The 18910-nt window shown below is 36.2% G+C and overlaps 2 protein-coding genes across 4 annotated transcripts in view; one reads left to right on the top strand and one right to left on the bottom strand.

Moving 5' to 3' along the window:
* The window catches only part of LOC112147696 (synaptosomal-associated protein 23), an 11313-nt gene extending 9374 nt beyond the window's left edge, over positions 1-1939 (top strand). For all 3 annotated transcript variants that reach the window (XM_024274269.1, XM_024274262.1, XM_024274253.2), the window contains exon 8: positions 1439-1939. In XM_024274269.1, coding sequence (XP_024130037.1) covers positions 1439-1501 — 63 coding nt within the window. In that variant the 3' untranslated portion in view covers positions 1502-1939. The remainder of the gene's footprint in view (positions 1-1438) is intronic.
* A 3805-nt stretch (positions 1940-5744) lies between these two features.
* sptb (spectrin, beta, erythrocytic) overlaps positions 5745-18910 on the bottom strand; it is a 48136-nt gene continuing 34970 nt past the window's right edge. Inside the window, exons 23-37 of the mRNA XM_024270293.2 lie at positions 18503-18793; positions 18289-18419; positions 17999-18203; positions 17427-17650; positions 17206-17356; positions 16124-16368; positions 15913-16051; positions 15545-15629; positions 14264-14460; positions 14088-14170; positions 12652-12715; positions 12289-12542; positions 11336-11509; positions 8962-9004; positions 5745-7234 (exon numbers count right to left, since the gene is read on the bottom strand). Of these exons, the coding sequence (XP_024126061.1) occupies positions 7040-7234; positions 8962-9004; positions 11336-11509; positions 12289-12542; positions 12652-12715; positions 14088-14170; positions 14264-14460; positions 15545-15629; positions 15913-16051; positions 16124-16368; positions 17206-17356; positions 17427-17650; positions 17999-18203; positions 18289-18419; positions 18503-18793 (2481 nt within the window). The 3' untranslated portion in view covers positions 5745-7039. The remainder of the gene's footprint in view (positions 7235-8961; positions 9005-11335; positions 11510-12288; positions 12543-12651; positions 12716-14087; positions 14171-14263; positions 14461-15544; positions 15630-15912; positions 16052-16123; positions 16369-17205; positions 17357-17426; positions 17651-17998; positions 18204-18288; positions 18420-18502; positions 18794-18910) is intronic.

The raw sequence follows: 18910 nt of genomic DNA, 5'->3' as shown, positions 1-18910 counted from the left end.
TTCTCGCTGTGAGGCAAGAGCGCTAACCACTGCGCCACCGTGCAGCCCAAGAAAATACATTTGTGCTAAAATATAGAAAACAAGATGTTTTTATCTTTAAAAATGGGTTATCTTGTCCTGATCTTTTACGTCAAAATATCACAATTTAAACTATATTGCTTTATTTCTTTGCTAATTGTCTTAAATTAAGCAAAAGTTTTATATATTTAATGTATATCATACATGCTTATACTTTTCTTCCAAAAATGTGCTATTTCAATCTCTAAAACAGTCTAGCTTGGTTAATTTCTAAGCCATAATCATCTTAAAAGACTAGAATTCCACATTTTAAGATCTTTTTTCTTAAAAAATATATAATTATGTCAAACAGAATTTTAAAGTTTTCCTAAGTCCAACAAGTATGTTTCTTGAAACAAGACCTCTCACATTCACAAATAAAACTTCTACTCAGAAATTAGATGTTAAGTCAATAAAAACTTGCTTTTATTAGAGATGATGCTTAAAATGAAATATTTAGGATTTATTGTCTTAAATCAAGTCGTTGCATCTTAGTATAAAAAGTTACTAGTAAGTTAGTTTTGTCATATAGAGTGTAAGAAGAGATTTAAACAAAAAAAAAATACTTTGTGAGATTTGGATTTTGCTGTGTAGCTCAGTTACTAAAGTTTATTTACTAGATTCAAAGTTTCAGGTGTAAAGATGGGAAATCATTTCAGTCAATGAAAAGATTTCTGGGAATTCACTGAATTTTTAGGTTTGTGTTTTTGGGGTTTTTTTGGTTTTTTTTCTTTTACTTCTGCAAAAGCCAGCTTTTTTAAAGTTCACTGTTTCAACATTCATGCCGGGACGCGGTGGGGTTACGTTGAAGCTGAACAGGTCAATGGCCTTGCTCAAGGGCATGTGATTTAAGCAAACACTCTGTCTGTCCCAGCCACGTTTCATTTACTGACCTTATGTTAGCATAAGAAAATCAACTCAAACTTTAAAAAAGCATCAGAATTAAAGGATGATATAAACTGTCTTGATACTAAACACTTTTTATTTAAGTGTTTTGCATTTTAGAAAGGAAGGAAAATAAAAGGGGTGAAAAAGATGTTTTTCTTCCCCCCTTTATAGCTTATGAATGATGTCTGTTGAATAATCACAAAAACTTGGAATAAATTTCACAAATCAGATCAGTTTTATCTGGATAAATTACTTTTTTAGCATTAAATATGATAAAGTTATTTGTGAACATTAGCGGTTAGCCCATATTAGATCCTTAAGGGGGAAGCATGGGAGTGGCAAGTATCATGGTACATTTACAGGAGTATTTCTGTTAGCTTTTAGGTAGAACAGTTGGCTAACTCTCACATTTTTTTTCAGCTTATCAATTTTTTTCAAAGATAAAGCATCAAACTCGTTAACTAACTCATCCTCTTTTTCTCTTCCTCTCCAGGCGGACATGAACAAAATTCGCATCGACGACGCCAACCAGAGAGCCAACAAGCTCATCAAATGAACGCCGACTTCCACGTCAGCTTAGTTTTTTTCTCATCAACTCTCGAGCCTCTTTTGCTACCTTCATGCAGATGGTTTATTTCACACCTCCATAGAGTAAACCCACTTTCGTTGGCAGTGCGGCTGCCGTTTTTGTTGTGAAATGTAGATGGTTAAAACTCAGACACAACAATGCTGGACTGACCTGCCGTCACAAACAGTTCATTCTCCTGAAAGAACTGTGAACTGCTGTTCCGTATGGAAGTCCTGTCCTCCGCCTCCAGGACTTCACGATGCCTTTGTAAAACGCCCACTTAGATCAGAAGCGTCTTCCTCAAATCTTTGTTTTGTTATGTAATTAAGTATATATATATAATCGTGTATTTGTTGAAATTAAGTGCCTATTTAATTATTCTTTGAGCAGAAATGACTTGTGAATAAAGCTGACCTTTTGAAACTCTGTTCGCACGTCATTTGGGCACATTAGTTTATTTAATGTTCATGGAGAAAATGATTCATCATTTCTATATGCCGGGATTTAAACCTCTAAATTCAAGTGTTCTTATCTTCATGACGAGAAACTAAGAACTTTTTCCAAATCTGCAGCAAACACAAAAAGATTTTTTTTATTTAAACAGATCAGCTGCTGCATATACAATAATATGATTATGTAAAAACTTGATCTGTTATTATAATACATGTCTTGGTTGACAAAAATGTGCTTTTCTATGTGCCTTCGCCGCCATACCAATTTGACCATCCTCTGTCTGGCTGGTCAAATTGGTGTATAAAAAAAAATTAAACTTTTAAAATTGCGTTGAATTGTCTCCATAGCAACCATTGTATGTCTTGGTTGTCTTAGGATACCAAACAGATCAACGTGAGTTTCAGAAAAAAGGACAAAAGTAAACTTTTGGATTTCCTTAGTAACCGAGGTCATTTTCTAACCACGTCCATATGTTTATTTATGATATATTATCCTCTTCAGCTCTAGTTGAAGATGATTAAACTTTCAAAATTTTACTATTAAAAAATGTGCGAGCAATAGGAGAATTCTAATTTTGCGAGCACACCATTTAAAATCCAATTTCAAATATTTTCTTTTCCCCAGTTACTTCAGAGACGTTACAAGACGATTGATGAAAATCCCTGGGATGAGTTTTTGTTTGTAGCTGGTGCTTTAGTTTTTTTTTTTTCCCAATAATTCAAGATTGCACTCTCTTTCTGAGGTCAAAGGTCGACAAAACTCCAGGTTTCGTTGTAAACTTAAGCTAGCAGCGTGTGTGTAAAATTTCATAAAGATTGTTTAAGCAAAAGTTTACTTTTCCTATATTGAGGAAAAACATGAGAATTGTCAAAAATAACATTTTGCTTTAGGTCGTGTAGCCATCCCATAATTTCATAACGTCATTTGGATATCCCAGACACAATATTTTTTGTTTTTTTCATTTGTGGATTCTATAAAAATGTTCTGAATCCCATAGATTTTTTAATGATTTTACCTGCTATGTCATTGTTTTAGTGGGGGAGGGTGCCCCCTTTGCTTCATACCCCTCACTCAGTTTGGCCACTATGTGGCGATCGCGCTGTAGCATTACACCTTATTCCAGAAGAATAAGACGGTATGAGGAAACAATAAACAATGTTTTAGACAATAAATTATTACTTAAAAATATATATTCTTAAAAGCGTTTAGAAAATTCATACCTATGAGTTTATAAATGTATGTTTAGGTCGACTGAGCGTTAGCATTAGCCGTCCTATTTATGTTAGCATCAAACTAGCGGACTTTACCTTTAGGTTCTAAATCGATTTATATCTTTTGTGAATCGATTATTGATCTATTATGATTCAAATCGATCATTTTTTTTCTTTTCAACCTAGCCCTACTATATGTGTGTGTGTGTATATATATATATATATGTGTGTGTAAAATGTGATTAACGGGGGAGTGCCATTTTGCTAGCTCAATACTTTAATGCCTTTTAAAATCTACAAACTTTATTTACGATTTTTTTTTCTTCCTCAAGTAGTTCAGCTTAAGAAGTTAGGAGGCTATAGACTGAACTCCCTAGAAAGAGTTTAAATTTGTAGGAGGTACTAGTGGAGATTTTTGTTAAAATTCAAGATGGCGGCCTTCACCCGAGGTCAAAGGTCAATAGAACTTTGTTGTGCGAAATTTTGTGAGGATTTCTTGACCAATTTTTCCCATTTTGAGCGAAAATGTTCAAATCGCCAAATTTTGCATTTTGTTACAACATGACCACCCCATAATTTTTTTACATTTCCTTTGGATATTCCTGACGTGTGATTTGGTTTAATTAGTAGAATTTGAAATATTTTTGCTCCCCATAAGAGGTTGTAACCTACTTTTTTGCACGCTGTGATGTCACCATTTTTTTAAGGGTCAGTCATTTGTCAAAACATTTAGTTTTCAGAGTATTTGGTGCATGCAAATTGCAAAAACGATAGAATTGTTGCAGTCTAGGACAAAAAAATTAAGATAAAAAAAAAAATCATTTTCAGATTTGATTTTTTTTATATATATAAATCCTATCAAAAGTCCTAAATCTTCAGAAGAGGCGTGGATAAAGACCTCGCCGGTCCCTCAGGACAGACTAACGGTTGTGTTCTCTCAGCCATCACGTCCTTTCTCTGCATCCTTTCCAGTCAAAGCTGCAGCCGGAGTTGAGAAATTCCTGCTGGCAGCCGGATGCGTTGGGTATGTAAATGGAGGTTGTTTAACACGTAAATGCGGAGCGCGTCCTGGCGGATTCTTTCAAGGCCTCGCTTAGTGAAACTGGCTGATGATGGCGCGGTATGCATAAAACATCCGCGCGCTCACCCCCCCTGGCTTTTTTTGTTTTGAAGAATTATTTGTATTCTCCGCCGCGGGCGTGCACCTATTGAGGTTGTAAAGATCCAAATGAACTGTTGTGCCAGACTTCATAGCTTCTGTAAGTGATCATCCTCGACTTGTTGAAGTTGAGGTGGAATCTAATTAGCTTAAAGTTGCCCCGCAGTGCCGTCCTTGTCATCAACACCCACTGGAATGTAAATACATTAGCTGGATTTTTATTTCCAGGAAAAACTGCTTTTGTTTCATGACTGTGTTTACATCTCAAAAGGCTTTGAAGCTTTCTCGTGCAATAGGTTAGAATCAAAATAAAGTCTCAATGTTCATTTTAAACTTTATTCTCCCAAAAGACTCGGTTCCTGTCTTTATTTTACAGAAAGTATAAAATGCAGATTAAAAACCACCGAACAGAAATATCCCAAAAAAAAAAGAAAAATCTGTGAGCAAACGCGTGGATACCGGTGCAGGTCTGGTCAAAACTTCAGAACTTTAGTTTGTTTCTCTGAGGATGATTCAGTTTTAGTTGAAGAGCAAAAGTATGGAGAGAGGATATAATAAACGATGAAAGTTACATCATAAACTTGTTTGTTTTATATTTTTAGTGGTTACATTTGAGATAAAGGAAGTCTTTCTATTAATTAATAGGAGCATTTTCATTTATTTAAAAATGATTTGTTTTGATTGTCTTTTTTGCACATTTTAAAGGTTTATTGCAAAAAAGATTTTTCTTACATTAAATAAGATGATTTTAAGAGTAAATGACTTTTCAATAACGAATGAGTTTTGAAATGTGTATAGGTTCCATCAATTAAATAATTAAACACTATAAAATATAACTTTTAAAAAGTATTAGGGCCAATTTATCAATATTTTTTTATCACAACTTTAAATCTTGGAAATTTACAAGAAAAAAGCTTTAATTACGAGAATAAAGTCGTATATTTAGGACTTCAGAAGCCATAGATTAAATTTCTTACTTTTTTTTGTAAATTCACGAGATTAAGTCGTAAATTTACAAGAATTAAAGTCGTACATTTACAAGATTTAAAGTAGTAAATTTACTATGTTAAATCAAAAATGTGTGAGATTTAGGTGTTAATTTACGAGATTAAAAACTGTTAATTTACAAGATTTAGAGTCGTAAATTTACAAGATTTAGAGTCGTAAATTTATTAGGATAAAAGTCGTACATTTATGAGATTTAAGTTGTAAATTCACTAAGTTAAAACTTGTAAATTTACTAGATTTAGTCGTAAATTTATTAGGTTAAAAGTAAAAAATGTACTAAATTAAAACTTTGAAATTTACAAGATTTAAAAGTTGTAAATTTACAAGATCTAAAAGTCACTATTAAAATCGTAGAGTTATAAAGTTACGAGAAAAAAACTTGAAATATTACTTTTTTTTCCCCGGTGGCTCTAATACTTACATTGTAGCTGTGTCCCACATTTATTATTCATTATTGCATCCATTTCATGATTTTTCCTTACTTAAGAATCAATTTTAACCAATAATTTACTCACTCAAATTTAAAGCCTAAATTGTTCTTTAATTTTTTTTTAATTACACAGTTTAACACTAGTGAAATAGTCAACTTTAAAGGGTATTTTTAACTTAAACCTTCATCTTTTTAATTTTTTTTTTTTGGAATCGTATAAAACTTTTGTCTCGTAAACATCTACTACATGGCTTAGAGATTCCTATAGTGAAGCATGGTAGTGGTAGTATCATGCAATGCGATGAATGGAAGTCCAGAGGGATCAATTCAGATTTTTATAATTAAAAAGTTTTAAATTTGTTGTTCTTTCTAAACTCCAAGCTTTTCTAATGTTGAAATCTGCTGCTTTATGACCAAAAATTGGTGTAATTGTTATTTTTCTGGAAAGGTTTTTTTCTTCTTCGAGAAAGAAACGTTTCTCCCTCTTTGAGACCCCCTACTTTAAGATATGTCCATGCTAAGTGAATGTAACCAATGTTTGTGTTGCTGCAAGCCAAAGTTGGAGACGGATAAGGCATGTCAGGTTGTTTGAAATGTCAAGAATTCCACCATAGCACCATATCAAACTAAAGCTTGTCAAAGTCATGCATCTGGATCTCGATTCTCCTTCACTCTAGATGTTAATGAGTAGATAGAACATATATAAGAGGTAAATACATGTGTTGGATATAATTTAAGTTGACAGAAATAAATCAGCTGAGAAGAGGAGGGAAAGGGACCGGCGTCACATGACTCCCAGTCACCCAATCGCACGTCTCGGCAAACCCCGCATTTACAAAGCTCATTCTAAAAAGCTCGCTCCGATTCGTCGAGTTCGTGCTCCTAAATCAAACAGCACAGTATTACAGTTCACAACCATTTTTTTTTTTTTAAGGCGGAAGTACTGAAGCGTCGTCCCCGTGGCTTCGCCTTGCCTTACCAATGCAAGAAATTACAGAAAAATAAAACAATCTTTGGTTGAGAGTGAAAGGAGCATTCCTGTGCTTTTGAATTTGGTTTGTTAAACAGAACACAAACAATAAGGACCTTCATAATCCGGCTTAAATACAGGCAAATAGTGATGGCTTTACCCTAATCTGCTATAGTTCTCACAAAATTAAATATATATATATATATAAAAAACAAGTGATATATGTGATTGTACACGATAACTACTTTCTCATTCCAGGTTGCCGAGGCAACGCTCGGTCCCCGCGGTTTCCCCTTCACTTCTTCTTGGCGAAGCGGCTGAACTTCTTCTCCTTGTCTTTCTTGGCAGCGGCGGGCTCGGGCAGGGCAGCTGAGGAGGAGGGGGCGGGCAGGCTGAGGGTTTTGGCTCCTGAGGGCCCGGGCGCCTCCTCCTCCGCTGGCGGGCCCTGAACGGCCCGCTCCATGGCCCGGCTCCAACTCTGCAGCTCGTCCTGCATGAAACAAACGCACACACTGACTCACAACGGTACGTCCTCGTCCAGAGGAGTGTGTCTGCCCGTTAGCTTAAAGGGATTCGGTGGAGGTCTGTGAGGTCAGCGCAGACGGAATATTTTACTAAACTTGCTGTCGGCAATTTAGGAAAAAATTCTCACAATTAATTACATGTAATGTATGCAGCCTTTTGAAAAATATGATCTGCCCTTTTCTTCATTCATTTGCACTTTTATTGCACCTAAATGTTACACAAACATTATTAATGTTAACAAAATCTGTTTATATATAAACATGTTATTCTAAGGTTGCTAAAAGCTGCCAGTTTGAGTGTAATCAAGTAAAAACACAGAAATAACCCAACATAAAACAATATAGAGAAAAACATGATTTCACCAATCAAACACGGTGGTGGTAGTGTGATGGTGTGGAGCTGCTTTACCATTCTAGCATATAAATGTCTAATCAATAAGAAATGAAAAGTATTCTGATCTTAATCATAAAATTGTGTAAGATAATTAGCTAAAAACTTCAAGCTGCGCAAGAAAAATCAGAGGAGCCAAAAAAAAAACTTTTTGATAGAGGTTAAAGTAAAAGTTTAGATGTTAATCGACTAAAGATTTTTGCAGCTTTTTATGCTTGAAAAATTCTTTAACGTTACTGAACTCAATCTATTCTACGACAGTTAGAGCCACCAAAAAAAATTTAAAAAAAGTAATAGTAATAGATGCACGACTTTAATACACTAAAATTTACAAGAAAAAAAGTAATCCATTTAGCCTAAGACTTTTTAACTCATAAATATATGATTTTATTATTTTAATTTAACAGTTACGACTTTTTTCTCATAAATTTACAAGGTTTAAAGTCATAAGTAATTTTTTTTTTTGTTTGTAAACACTCTGTCGCACTATTCTGCAAAGAAAAAGAGGGTAAAAGTCTCAACATCCAGTTATGGACTCCTTATTAGATTTTCAGAAAGTTTCATTGTTGGTTGCACAACATTTTAAGTTTATTTATGTAATAGTGGGGGTGAATTAAGGCCTCCCCATCATCCTATTGATATCCTGTATTGGACATCCCGTGGCCATTATTCCCCTTACATCATGGTCACTTTCTAAATACATTTTTAACTTTTTCAAAATAGTTTTTCCACAAGAAGCGGACTATTAGATTCACAGGGTGACGTGTTGTCATGGTAACGCCTACCGAGCCTGCACCGACCTCGCTCTGCTGCAGCTGGTGGAGGAAAGTGATTCAAAGCCTCATTTCAGGGGGAAAATTCACCTCTTACTGCTTGTTATTGTTCAGATAATGAAGCTCAAGTTTGTCTGAGATCTCTTTTATAGCAAGAAATATTCACCATTAACTTTGGTCATTAAATGTTTAACAACCAAATTTTTTTTCATTAATTATTAATTAAATTATAGGTTTGTTATTTATATGTTCCAATTTTATTTTGTTTTAATTACCAATTGACCAAAATCCAATAATATAGAAAATTCAGACTTCTTTTTTTGGTGTCCAAATCCTCCTTTAAATGGACAACCTGCAGCCAATCAGAATCGAGTATTCATCCAGACTACGGTACAAGCAGATTTGAACCGCAAAAAACAGAAGAATGTGTAAAACTGGATTTCTAAAATAATAAATATGTAATAAAAATATCCAAATTAAGACAAATACTTTTTTACAGGAATGAATTTTTCTGTGATGAAAAACGTACCTCATCTTTACACTGGAACAAAAACTCGCTGCCGTCGGCAAGACTGCAAAACAAAAGACCAAGTTATGATCAGTCACATTCTTTCCAGATGGAAGAAACATTTTTATTCATGAAAATATTGATGTTTGTATTAAATTTGAATTCAATTGTTTAAAATGTGCTTTTTTTATTTTACAACTTGTGTGAAGTTGACAGCTGTGGACTCGGATTTTCAAAAGTGAGCAAACGTGCACCAAAACCTCTCACAGATTTTTATGAAGAAAGTTGTGCAACTTTTCGATTCTTTGTTAAACTTTCCTCCAGAGAAATGATTTCTACATTAAGCTCCATTCTTCCCCTTCTTGCCTTTTTACCCGAGTTTGTGGGATTTTCATTTGCAGCTTTAATTCCATATCCTTCATATGTTTTGACTTTAATCACCGTCCTCACAGTGTGAACTGGAGGCTAAGAAAGGTTTGATATTTTTCTAACCTTTACTTGCTGTGAAGGCGTTATTTATCCTCATTTTCAGATCTTAAGAAGGACGCGGCGTTGTGGGGAGTTGATCCCGCCCCGGAGCGTCAATCAGCTGACATTTAAAACCTAATCAGTTAATGACGTTTAAAGGGTTTCATAAGTGGAAAGCCAAAACATTCGCTCATTAGAGGAGTTTTTAATAATAAAACGACCAAAAGAATTTCTCCTTGAAGGAGAATTTTTAAAAATAATTTGTTATAATTGATTAAACTGACTGTTTTTAGGGTTTTCTCATCAAGTTGTAGATATTTATTCCTAAAAACTAAAGAATGAAAATGAGAAGCGAAGCATCTTGAGGAGGAAGTGGATGCAGAATTGATTCACTGCAAATTCCATGGAGACTTTTACGCTTTAGGAAGTTTGGAGAACGCTCAGCTTTGCCCTCTCGCAGAGTGTTGGGTGGGATCACGGCTAAATATGTTTAATGCAGCAGTCCGAAGGTGGTTGGCTTAGCATAAAGACTGGGAGCAGCTTTGAAAGGGCTCTGCCGTGAAAAACAGAGAAGAAATTCAACCTTTTAGCACCGCCAAGCTCAGGGAAACAAGACGCTTTTTAATTCTTTCTGTGGAGTCGAACCCCAGGAGGTTACTGCAGCTTCAAAATGTGGATAAAACATCATGTAAAATGCTAATTTGCTACTCAAAAAGTAAATGGAAATACAAATAAATAGTAAGAATAATTCTGGTGCACAGCTGAAGAGCACACCAGCCTGTTCACTACACACAGGCACACACTCATAGTGAGCCTGCATGGAGAAATGGCATCAGCTGACTCAGAAACGGCTCGGAAATATCCTTATAACCACGAAGGCTAATTATCATCCAGAGCATGTGTTTATTATGAAAGAAACTAGTGAATTCTGGATAGAGAAGCCCTCTCGCACTGAATCGATGCAGGAGGAACACGCTTTTTAAGGCACAGAGAGACAGTCCGCATGAAACGTGTGCGGTCTACAGTTCTCAACAAAAAAGAAAATCTTTATATTGTTTACAAAGCATGATAAGAAGTGTTTTGAGGAATATGAGGTTCCAGTTTTAAAAAGTTTAAATTGTCAGTAAAATGAATACAGATCACTATTAACCTGAAGCTTTTTTTAAGTCAGTTTTTCCATATTTGTAACATTTAAAATAAAATCTAAGCTGCGTTTTGGAGCATAAAAATATATGAGAATGTCAGAGACGTTGTGGTGTCCCTCAGGGATCTGTTCATATTTTCTATAAAAAGCTTCATGTAAACTTTCTGCTACAAAACAACATTCTCAAATATCTGCAATTTTTTAGAAGATATTTAATATTTAAGTTTTCAAACAGTAAATCAACAGAAAAAATATGAAATTTATAAATAAATTAATACTTATTTATATATCACTTTTCAACACATTTACAGTGCCAAAGTCCTTTACTTAAAAAAAGAGAGATGAAGGAAAAAAATTGGACTAAAATGAAAATGTAAAGAATAGGAAGTAAAATAAATAAAAGACAACATTTTTTAAATGTTATTTATGTAGGAACTTTGAAAGAAAATTCAAGTTAGTTGTACAAAATGGTATACTTGTGTTCTAGTTTTAAAGTTTGAGTTAAAAAAGAAAACTCTTTTTAATCCGTTTCTTAATGGAACTGAAAACAGGACAAATGACTTAAATTAAAATTCTTTTCACTCAATGGATCATTTAAGAGACCAAACATTTTCCTCCTTGTTAGTTTAGACTCAATAAAGTTAAATTCTGTGTCTAACAAGCTTGTTTACAGACTCACTCCGATGAAAATGGTGTTTTTACATTTTGCTACATATATTAAATTAAAAAAATTAAGATTAAAACTGCATTATTCAAAGTATGTCATCACTGAAAGTTTCTCACCGCAGTTTGGCGACATGCTTCTTTTTCTTGTAGTTGATGAGGATTTCCCAGGTGGCGCCGCTGAGCGACAGGGGGTCCTCGCCGTGATACGTCACCCCGTGTCCGAAGCTTTTGGCGTCCTTATAGACGGAGAGCTGACCTGCTCTCAGCACGCAGTACAGGCTGTTCCACGACCTGAGAGGCAGGAAGAGGAACGACCATATAAGGAGCTTTTCTGACAGAAGCAGCTTCGGCGTCTAAAAAATACATGAATGAAGGTTCAAAATGTTCAGTTTTAGAAAAAAATAACCACAATCTTTTCATTTTAATGTTTTACTAAATTATTTTGAAAGATTTCTTAAAGTTAATTAAACGTATTCAATTATTGGAAACTAAGAGAAAAACACAAAAAAGTATTAAGTTTAGATTTTCTGTCAATAAATCTGCATGAGGTTTTTGAAAAAAAATAAGAGTTATAAGATTTTCGGTTTCTAAGATTTAAAAACTTTTTTCTTTAAAATATGAAACGCAAAATATTTTACAAGTAAGACAAAAATTCTGTAAAATTTACACTTATCGTTAGATATTTTACACAGAACAACGTATATTAAATGTATGGGTCATTTAAAGAGCTGTTAATTGTCACTGACTAAAATTCACATATCCTGGTTTAATTTCTGATTTTATTTAACAGAGTTTCCTGATAGGGTTTCATTTCTGTGCATCACTAATAAAAAAGCGGAAATAAAAGCCACAAAAAGAAGAGCACTTAAACAAGCGACTGGCTTTCCTGAGTATTAAAACATATTTTATGAACTTCAAGTTCAAGATTTAATCAGCTGGTAAAGAAAACGACCAGAAAATTCATTTTTATCTGCAAATGAGGATAAAAAGCGAGTCTGCATTCATGATATAAAGTATGATTTAGATGCACAGAAGAGGAACAAAAAGGCCAAAAGTCCTCTCTGCTGCACCTGTTGGACGCCTTCTTCCCAGAGCCCTCCACGTCATGTTTGCGGCTCAGCGTTCCCTCCAGCAGCACCGCCTGGCTCCTGAGAGACTCTGCAGGCATGGTGGCGGACTTCTCCGGCTCCTTTGCTGTCCCGACTGAGATGGAGGGGTCCAGCTCCAGAGAAGCACTCTCCTTCATTTCCGATGAGGCGGCAGGCGCCGTGGTTTCACCAGCGGTGCCCTCCAGCTGGGATAAACTGGGATCCATCGTTCCAGACTGGAGCAGGAAAGCAGAACTCAGCATCACGACTGGAGATTTCATCTTCATACAGCAGCAAAAAGTGTTTTTTTTTTAATGGAGCAGATAATCATAAATAATTACGAACCAGAGTTTGCTCTTCGATTGTGTAAAGTTGTGAAGATTCCTCTGCGAAGCCTGTGTCCTCTCTCCTAAAAGAAAGATACAAATGTGGTTTCTTTTGAAAAAAATGGGGCTTAAGGCAGATTCCTCATTAATTTCACATAAAGCAACAAAGTTTCTACAGATTTTTTAATTTGGTCTACTTTTCTAAGCCAAAACTTGATGGATTTCAACCTGTGAGTTTTAAAATAATGCAATAATAATGCAATTTTTTTTAAAAATAAAAAAAAGTGTACCAAACGAAATTCCTTCATTCACCAGTTGGTTTTTATTTATTGTTCTTTTAGGAGGTTGTGACAAAATCTGTGCTAATAAGCAAATGTGGCATCTAACAAGTATATTATATTTATAAAAAAAATAATATATACACAAAACTAGAAGAAAAAAGGAAGAAAACAATCGTCTCTTTATTATCACAGCATTTGGTTGCACAATTTCTAAAGAAATGAAGGAGGTTTTGTCATTTTATAGGGAAAACTATAAAAACAAACATTCTAAATAAAAATAAACATTTTAAATATAAAATACAGTTTTGTGTTTGATTTCATTTTGTGAAAAAACAATGTAATTGTGATTATTAAAAAAGATGAATTATTCGCAAATTGGAGAACAAACATTTATTGCGATTAATTTAAAATTAATCTCGATTAAGTGCAATTAATTCAAAAAATTTATCACAAATTGCAATTAATTTAAAAATCGAATTCCTATTAATTGTAATTAATTCAAAATGTAATCACAATTAATTTGATTAATTAAATTTTTTACCATGATTAATTGCGGTTAATTAGAAATTTAATCACAATTAATTACAATTAATTAAATTAGTTACTTTTTTAATCGATTTTTGTCCCTAAAATAAATCTTTTTTTTAGATTTGTCAATTTTCAAGAAAAAAATATATATATATATATATATTCAATTTACATCTATTTGCTTCTAACAAATGTCTATGAATAAAAACAATTCAGCATTCAAGGTCAACATTTACCTTTTTTTCTCCAAAATAAAACAGTATTTTAAATGAACGGCTGCTATAGTCCAGTTTAAATGTAAACAATGCCAAGATTCATTAACAAGACCCCCGGAGGGGGTGGAGTCAAATCTTTCCAAGTAATTTATTTTCAGGCCACATGTTGCCAATGTTGTTAATGTGTTTCTGTTCAGGGCCAATGTTGTTGTTTATGTGTGCATGCCAGATGAACCCTGAAATAATTATGTTTACATAGTAGTAAAAAAATGTTTCTATGTTTTTAGGCTTTGGGGCTTCAGGAAAACATAGAAAATCGGCAGATTTTTACTGTTTTTATTCTAATTCTGGGTTGTTTTTTCTTTTAGCAAAAGCAAAACTTAAGATTTCGGGTGAAGACAATGAGCAAACATACAAACGTGAATCTGTACCTGCTATCCTTATCGGAGCGTTGTTCGTCTTTCATGAACCTCTCTATTTCCTGCTGCTGCTTCCTGAGCTCCAACAGCTCCAGCTACAACACAGCGGAAAACCAGGATCAGCCGAACATTGTCAAGAAAAAACACTGCAGTTCAGGCTCGTTTTAAAGTTTTCGATCTCTCCACACCGTCGTGAGGCGCTCCAGCGCAGAAAAGCGCTCCTCCCAGGTGGCGGTGGATTTCTCGAAGGCCTCGTGTCTTTTCAGGAGTTTCTCCACCTCGTCCACGGTGCCGCCCAAGTCTAAGCTGGTCACGTAAGGCTCCTGAGCGATCAGCCAGGCCTCTGCCACCGAGGCATCCCGTGCAAACTGACACACCTCTAACACTGAATACAGTAAAAGGAGAATTTAAAACTAAAGTTTTAAGACCCACTCAGATAAAAATTGCGTTTTGGGTGTTTTAACATGTTGTTGCAGGATTTGTCTGATGATGTTGGACATATATTAAGAACATTAAGATTAAAATTGCATTTCTGAGTATTTCTATATGTGGATCAGGAGCAGACGTTTGTGACGCAGAAAATACCGGACCACAAGCTCCCTGCTCCTCTACATTCTGATGCACTCACTTGTAAATGGCAGAGCATGTAAACAGAGAGCTCTCAATAATGGTGCTCTTTTCACACAAACTTGAAAATAACAGATTTTTTTATACAAGCTAAACCTGCTGAAATCATAATTCAAAAATTAAAATAGATCAAAATATGATCAGTGTGTAGGGAAAAAACAATTAGGTGATATATCCTGATATTTTGTTTGGTGACACTTGTATTGATTTAAAATGTTGACATAATGATGATAAATTAATTATTTATGAGCAGTCTTTAGCGTCTTTACTTTGTTTTCCATCTAAACCTCCGACCACTAGTTGGCAGCATTCTGAGCCTCTTTGAGCAGCTCTACACCAAAACAAAAACAAGACCTCGTGAGAACCAGTTTGTGATCAATTTGAAGTCAGTCTCCAAATTTCTGTTGTAGAAATCAGAAAATGTTGACTGTTCCCTTTAAAAACAAATTCATAATTTACCAAAAGAGAAGCAGCATGGATTTGTGGGTAAAAGCAACTTGTATATGAGATACAGTTGCAGTGCCTAATGTTTTGATTATTAAATATAATGAATGTTATCAATATATTATAATTAAAGATCAATTAATATTGAGGTAGAGTTTGTTTTTCTAAGTGATACTGTTGGGGAAAAAAAGTGAAGATTGAAGTCTTGGGATGTATCGCGATATATATCGTGAGAAACGTATCAGGATATCGTATCGCCAAACCCTTCAATGGGTCTTTAAGGCTTTTTGGAGAATACAGATAGTCATAAAGTTTAATTTTTCCAATAAACTCAATTCTTCATGAAATAGAGTGGACTGATTTTATGGTTAAATGTGATTCGATGTGGTTTTACTTACAGAGGCGGAGCCAATCCCATCTGTCGTCCCATTTGAACATCATTTCCTTCCTTTTCTCCATCAGCTGCACCAGTTTCTCTTTGATCTGACGGTCAAATATCACCAAATTGAACACGAATTAGCGCCAACAATAAACTCAGGTAGGGATCATGCGCTCGCTCAGATTCTTTCTGCTTCCCTCTTCCTAATTAGTCTTTACTTTAAAGTCTCCCTGATGGGCGAAAGAAGAAGGAAAGTTTTTCTTTTGTGAGAGGCCCAATTGGGTCCATTGTGTCAAACAGGAACAATCACTCAATGAAAAGTAATTAAGCCTAATAAAAGCGGTAATTTGATGCCCAGCTGAGGGTGAAAGAAGCTCTCAGCCTCACCTCGGCTGAGTCTCGGTGTTTGCGCGTCAGCAGGGCTTTTCCCAGATCTATGCAGTTTGTGAATTTGGCTTCTCTGGCTTCAATCTCCGACCGAATCTCCTGATGGTACTTCTGCAGGAGCTCCACGGATGAGACGTCCCTAATGCAGAAGAACGAAGGGTATGAATAGATGGAATTATTAAACTATTTAAACTTCAAATGAAATGTTTACCTGGGTTTCTCCTGAGTCTCTATCTGCTGGATGATGCTCTCCATCCAGGCCATCAGGTCTCTGGCCATGCTGAAGAAGCGGAACTTCTCTGCCGTGTCCACCAGCTGCGCCCTGCGGCCGTCCGAGGCGTCCAGCAGGCCCTTCCAGGCCTCCATCACCTGCCTGGCCGCGGCCTGGATGTCGGCCGCTCTGTCCCCGGCGTACTGTGCGTGAAGCCTTGAAGCCGTCTCCTGGTACTGTTGGACCTTCAGGTAGAAGAGTCAGCAGGTTTTTACAGAAGTGCAGGAGATAACTTTAATTTAGGAAAAACAATTACCCAGGTCTAATTTATTTATTTTTTTACTTACTAAATTCCTTGCATGGGTAACTTAAAATTTTATCTTTCAGGCACAAATGTAATGTTTAAAACGTTCATCAATTGATCTTCTAATCTACTAAATCACAACTTTATGGGGTGAATAAAGCTTATCATGACTAATAAATCAGATTTTTCATCGATTTATTGAAAACTTTTTTTTTAGCAAAAAAGAAATGTTTTTTCTGGTTCAAGACTTCAAAATAGACAAAATTGCTTGTTGTGTTTTTTTTTCTTTTTAAGGTTAATTTCTTTTTTTATGTTTAAGTGTAAATATATTTTTTCCTCTCACTGAGCCTTTTTTTTACCATCTTAAAGAGAAAACTGCAATAATCTGGTCCTACACAGTGAAAGACAAGAATTATGTAAACTTTGACTTTTAGACTGAATGAAACAAAATAAATAAATGTTAAACTGACAGTCTAAACTAATGTTCTCTTAACATAATCTCCTGAATGCCCTTATTATCCAGGGTTGGCGACCAAATATGCAGAATCCGTGAATCCAGAGAACCTCTCACCCCCTGCAGCCGAAAGAAGTCTGTCCATTCTCATAATAAACTCTTCTAATTATGCTTTGTAAAAGATTTATTAAAGAACATTGGAGTATTGCTTAACATAAAGAGTTTTTTTTTATTCAGAACAATAGACTATAAAGCAGCAACAGCGTTTGATGCAGAAAAGGAGTGTCTCTCTGTGCCTTAAAATGTGAAGTGCACGTTTCTTACCTGGTTTCCTAACGCCGTGATGTCTCTCTCAAAGGCGGCGTGCATCCTGTGGAAGGACTCCGCTTTGCTGAAATCTTCACCCACATCTTCTGGCAGCTCCTTCTGCTTCTCGTAGATCTGAGTCACCAGCTCCTTTCCGTCGTCAAAGTACCTTCAGCACAAGTTCAGCTTTTAGTGCTGTGAATGTTTTTCCCACCGTTCTCCTGGCTTCTTTAACTCACTTGAGCAGGTCGTACGAGGCCGTGAGGAGCTGAGCGCGGGTGTCGATGAGCTCCAGCAGATCGGCCCAGCTCTCATTGATGCCGTCCTTCCATTCGGCCAGAGACGCCGCCTCGGTGTGGCCCGATTCGATCAGGCCATCTATAGTCAGGTTGACCATGTCCACTCGCTCCTGGCCCACCATCCCCGTCTCTCGGGCAAATTCTCTGAACTTATCCCTCAGAAGCTGTCACAAAAAATGAGATGATCGGTCAAAATTCATTTTCAACATTGCATGCAAATTTTAGTGACTTTTTGAGTTTGTGGCGGAGGCAAAATTTCGTTCAAAGGATTCAATAAGAAAGAGAAAATCGCACAGCACTAAATTTTTTGCAAAACATTACTAAACTGCTAATTTCGTAAAGCTCCTTTGGTTTTTGTTTTTTAAAATCAAACTCATAGTAACAAGTAGACCTGTCTTATCAGGTAAGCCATTAAAGTGACACATAACTGTGCCTTTGAGCTCCACAGCATTAAACATCTACATTTTATCTGCCAAAGCTTCTTCACATGTGTCTTTTTAAATGTTTAATACCGTGACGTGGTCCAGGTCTTGACCCATCTCCTGTGAGGATGCCACCAAATCTCTCTCTGCAATCCACTGCTCCAGATCCTGCACCTCTCGGCTCAGCAGGAAGTGATGGTAGGTGTGGTCCAGCTTCCTCCTGCGGTCCTCCGCCAGCTCCCTCAGCCCTGCGTACTGCTTATCCACCTGACCCTGCCTTCTAATGATCTCCTCCCTGAGGGAACCACGACAGGATCAGCAAACAAGAGCTTCAAATGTAGGTTTCTGATTATTATGTACAGTGAAGGTCTGAAACAAACCCATCCGGATGGTCCTCTGCAAACATCTTCTGGGCCTGATCAGAAAGCTTCTGGACAGAGTTGGAGTAGTCATCCACCGCCTGCTTCAGGATCATGTGACGCTTGAGCATCAGCATGGCACTTTGCTCGTCCTTAGAGGAAACAAAAGTTTTACTTTTGTTCAGGTAGTTGGACTTCACTCTCAGGTAGTCGTTTTTTCTCCACTCCTCCTCACCTTGGGCTTTTCATCTGTGATCATGTAGAGTTCCTGCTCGCCGATCCAAGCCTCCGCCTCATCAGCATCGTTGAAATACTGCTGGGCCAAGTTGGACTTGCTCAGTCGCTCCCGACGCTTCTCCATCTCATCCTGGAGCCCGGCCCACGCCTCCTCCAGCTCCGTCAGCTGGTCTGTGATTCGCTCCGCCTCCGGTCTGCCCTCGGCTTCGGCGGCGACCGCCATCCTTCTTCCTCGCTCGATTACTTCGTCCACGCGAGGCTGGTGACCCTCGATCTCTCTCTGCAGCGTCTGACAGACAAAAGGAGGCAGAAACATATTAAAGTTAAAAGCACACAAAACGTGAAAGAACCCATTTTTGGTCATCGAAATGTTTATCTTAAAATAATTTTTTGAAAAAAAAAAAAA

Source organism: Oryzias melastigma, linkage group LG22, assembly GCF_002922805.2.
Source record: "Oryzias melastigma strain HK-1 linkage group LG22, ASM292280v2, whole genome shotgun sequence".
NCBI classification, from domain to species: domain Eukaryota; kingdom Metazoa; phylum Chordata; class Actinopteri; order Beloniformes; family Adrianichthyidae; genus Oryzias; species Oryzias melastigma.
The sequence above is the reverse complement of the archived record's forward strand: the minus strand, read 5'-3'. Positions and strand labels throughout refer to the sequence as shown.